The sequence below is a fragment of the Amblyomma maculatum genome, chromosome 6 (genome assembly GCF_055883805.1).
Source record: "Amblyomma maculatum isolate TAMU_Amacu chromosome 6, ASM5588380v1, whole genome shotgun sequence".
NCBI classification, from domain to species: domain Eukaryota; kingdom Metazoa; phylum Arthropoda; class Arachnida; order Ixodida; family Ixodidae; genus Amblyomma; species Amblyomma maculatum.
In genome coordinates, this window is record NC_139349.1 from 129,319,809 (window position 1) to 129,322,868 (window position 3,060).

At 51.2% G+C, this 3,060-nt stretch overlaps 1 protein-coding gene across 1 annotated transcript; it reads left to right on the top strand.

The window, feature by feature from the left end:
• The first annotated feature begins 782 nt into the window (after positions 1-782).
• LOC146186731 (uncharacterized) lies at positions 783-2,009 on the top strand. Its single transcript, XM_084607375.1, has 2 exons — positions 783-1,109; positions 1,554-2,009. The coding sequence occupies exons 1-2, from the start codon at positions 794-796 to the stop codon at positions 1,991-1,993; spliced, it is 756 nt and encodes a 251-aa protein (XP_084463501.1). The 5' UTR covers positions 783-793; the 3' UTR covers positions 1,994-2,009.
• The last annotated feature ends 1,051 nt before the right edge of the window (positions 2,010-3,060 follow it).

Consider the following 3,060-nt stretch of genomic DNA (forward strand, 5'->3'; position numbering starts at 1 on the left):
CGTTGCGGAACTGCGGGCATTCTTGGGGTTTGTAACCTATTACCACGCATTTCTGGGAAATTTGGCTATGGTTCTGGAGCCGCTGCATGAACTACTAAGAAAGAACGCACGCTGGAAGTGGGGGGCGAGAAAAGATAACGCTTTCCGAACAACGAAGCGGCTGCTAGAGGAAGCAAAGTTCTTGGCACACTACGATCCAAGTAAGCCCCTTTTCTTGGAAACCGATGCATCATCGTGTGGCGTTGGCGCCGTACTTTACCACAGAGTAAATGGGCAAGATCTACCAATCGGGTTCCGATCGCGAACTCTTTCAGCTGCTGAGCGCAATTACGCGCAGATTGAAAGAGAGGCATTGGCGGTAGTATTTGGTGTTACAAAGTTCCGGGAATATCTGCTCGGGAATCAGTTCACGCTCGTCACTGATCACAGACCTCTCGTGAGCCTTTTCAGCCCCGACAAGCCCGTTCCAGCCATGGCCGCTGCACGGATTCAGCGTTGGTCTCTCCTGCTGAGCGCCTACAACTACAAAATTCAGTACAAACCAGGGAAGGCACTGATTCCTGCCGACACCCTTAGCCGTTTGCCTGTGCAGGAGAAGCAAAACGCTAAGAATGCAGAAGATGATGCGCGTGAGTACGTTCTTCTAACAGATCACCTAAATTCTGGTCCTCTCTCAGCGAGTGATTTGGCCAAGATGACTGGCAGTGAGAGCGACCTCGCGCAAGTCCGCCAATACATTCACAATGGCTGGCCACGATACTGGCAGCCCAGTAAGGAGCCATTACGCGCATATATGCACAGGAAGGACGAACTGACTTGCAGCCATGGAATTGTATACTGGGGTCATCGTGCGGTAATTCCGACGGCTGCGAGGCTACCAATGCTGCGTATGCTGCATGACGCGCATCAAGGTATAACGGCCATGAAGAACTTGGCTCGGTCTGTATTCTGGTATCCAGGACTCGATCGGGACATTGAGAAGCTTGTCAACGCGTGTCCAACATGCATAGAATGCGGCAGCATGCCCGCGGCACAACAACCCGTTCCTTGGCCGAAAACGGAAGAGCCCTGGTCTAGAATCCATGTCGATTTTGCGGGGCCCTTGGAAGGTCACATGTTGATGGTTGTGGTCGATTCTCATACGAAATGGATCGAGGTTGCTGCTATGAAGACTGCCACTTCAATGAAAACAATTGAAGCACTGCAGACAATGTTCAGCCGATTCGGCTTGCCAAGGACTCTCGTGACTGATAACGGGCCGCAGTTTAGTAGCGAGGAGTTCAGGGCATATATGATGCGCAATTGTATCATTCATTTGCGGACAGCTCCTTACAAGCCGCAGTCTAACGGCCTGGCGGAAAGGGCGGTACGTACTGTGAAGCAAGGTCTAAGCAAGAACACGCACGGTAGTCTGCAAGCACGCCTGGACCACATTCTGTCTCATTATCGGCGTACCCCCCATCTAAACGGGAAAACCCCGGCCTCCATGCTTCTCGGTTACGAGCCGCGCTGTTTACTGCACAATATCGTGTCACGACCTTTTCCCTCTGCAGGAGCTTGCAACAACGGCAAACCGCTGCGCAGGGAAATCTGGTTCAAGAACTACGGAGCAGGTGACAAGTGGAAACCAGGTGTGATAGAGTCCACCGAGGGCTCGCGCATGACAACCGTAAAGACCGCAGATGGGGAGCAACATCGCCGCCACCTGGATCAGCTAAAGACCAGGAGAACCAGTGTGGAAGGAGCGGAGGTTAAACCCGAGGCCCCCACGGAGGCATCAATGGCTGAAGACAGCCCAAGTATATCGGGAGAGCCGCAGTCTCAAGTGCACGGCAGCAGCGAGAGCCAGTGTCAAGCGGGCGCTGACATGCAAACGCCGTCAGGCTCACAAGCTGAGGACAGTACAAACGAGGCACCGGTGACTGGCGGCGCTAGAGTGACACTGCGTAGGTCAAAAAGGAACACCCGACGCCCCGACCGCTTCACTCCTTAAGAGGGGAGAATTGTTGTGACGCATTAACACGTGCTTATCTACCCAGATACCGGCTAAGCCACTGTTAACGACAGTAGCTGCGGTGACGTGGCTAACCAACGGCTATAAATACTACTAACCTTTAATAAAGCTTGTTCGTTCTTCGCCAACCACTTCTCGATTCACTTCAGTGACTTCTGGAGTGAACTATATTATACTGTGAGTGCATGTGTGCATAGATGGTGACTGCTGGAGCGGAATATGTGATACTATAAGTGACTGTGCGCATAGTGCGGCAGATTTCACAGATATTAGGGCTTTTCATAACACATACGTGAAGCTACGGTGGAGCAATTGCCGGCAGGAGAAGCAAGTCTAATCCCATTAGTAGCATACAACGACTCAACTCAACTGTGTCTTGTGTGACTCTTCTCATCTTCTTCTTGACTCGCTGTTATGTTTAATGCCCTTGCGCAAAGTGACGAAGTGATCCCCTAAGCCGGCCTGTATGATTAACCCCAGATGCGCCGCTGAGGAAGGGTAGTGGATGTGGAGGTATAGCGTTCTAAATTTTAAAGCAACAAAAGAAAATCGTTGCAACGGCACCGAGATTGGGTTTAAATCTCGCGGCATAACGAACAGATCACTTCGCAGGCAACTGCATGGGAGCATTATGCCTTTAGCCGATTGCCCTGCGTATTTAACTCTCTCGCGCTGTTCCCTACAGATATTCGTCTTCATTAACTGCCATCCGCGCGCAGTGGATCTATGGACGCCGCGGTCGCACTGCCTCTTGTAGGTGCGTTAAGAGCTCCCAAACTTTGATAGCGTGCTACCACTAAGCTACCCAGTCTCCAATTTAGTCGAATTTGCCTGAACCATCACCTTTGACACGCTAGCCTCGAACGGAAAGCGAAATGAAACGCCACGTGCTGCTGCTCATATTTTGCATTAGCAAACGCAGCTAAATGCAAACGCAGCTAAACGAAGCCCGCTTGGTTCACGCGCGTACATTTCCATCTAAGGCTACGAAACATTCTAGTAGCACAGTGAAGTTTTATGAACTGATAGCTGATGCTGATGCTTCT

What these genes read in the sequence shown, in the direction of transcription:
- LOC146186731 (XM_084607375.1), top strand. Translation starts at nt 794, where the DNA reads ATGCACAGGAAGGACGAACTGACTTGCAGCCATGGAATTGTATACTGG. An exon ending in TTTTGCGGGGCCCTTGGAAG is followed by an intron (nt 1,110 to 1,553) that starts GTCACATGTTGA and finishes TTCCCTCTGCAG; the next exon opens with GAGCTTGCAACAACGGCAAA.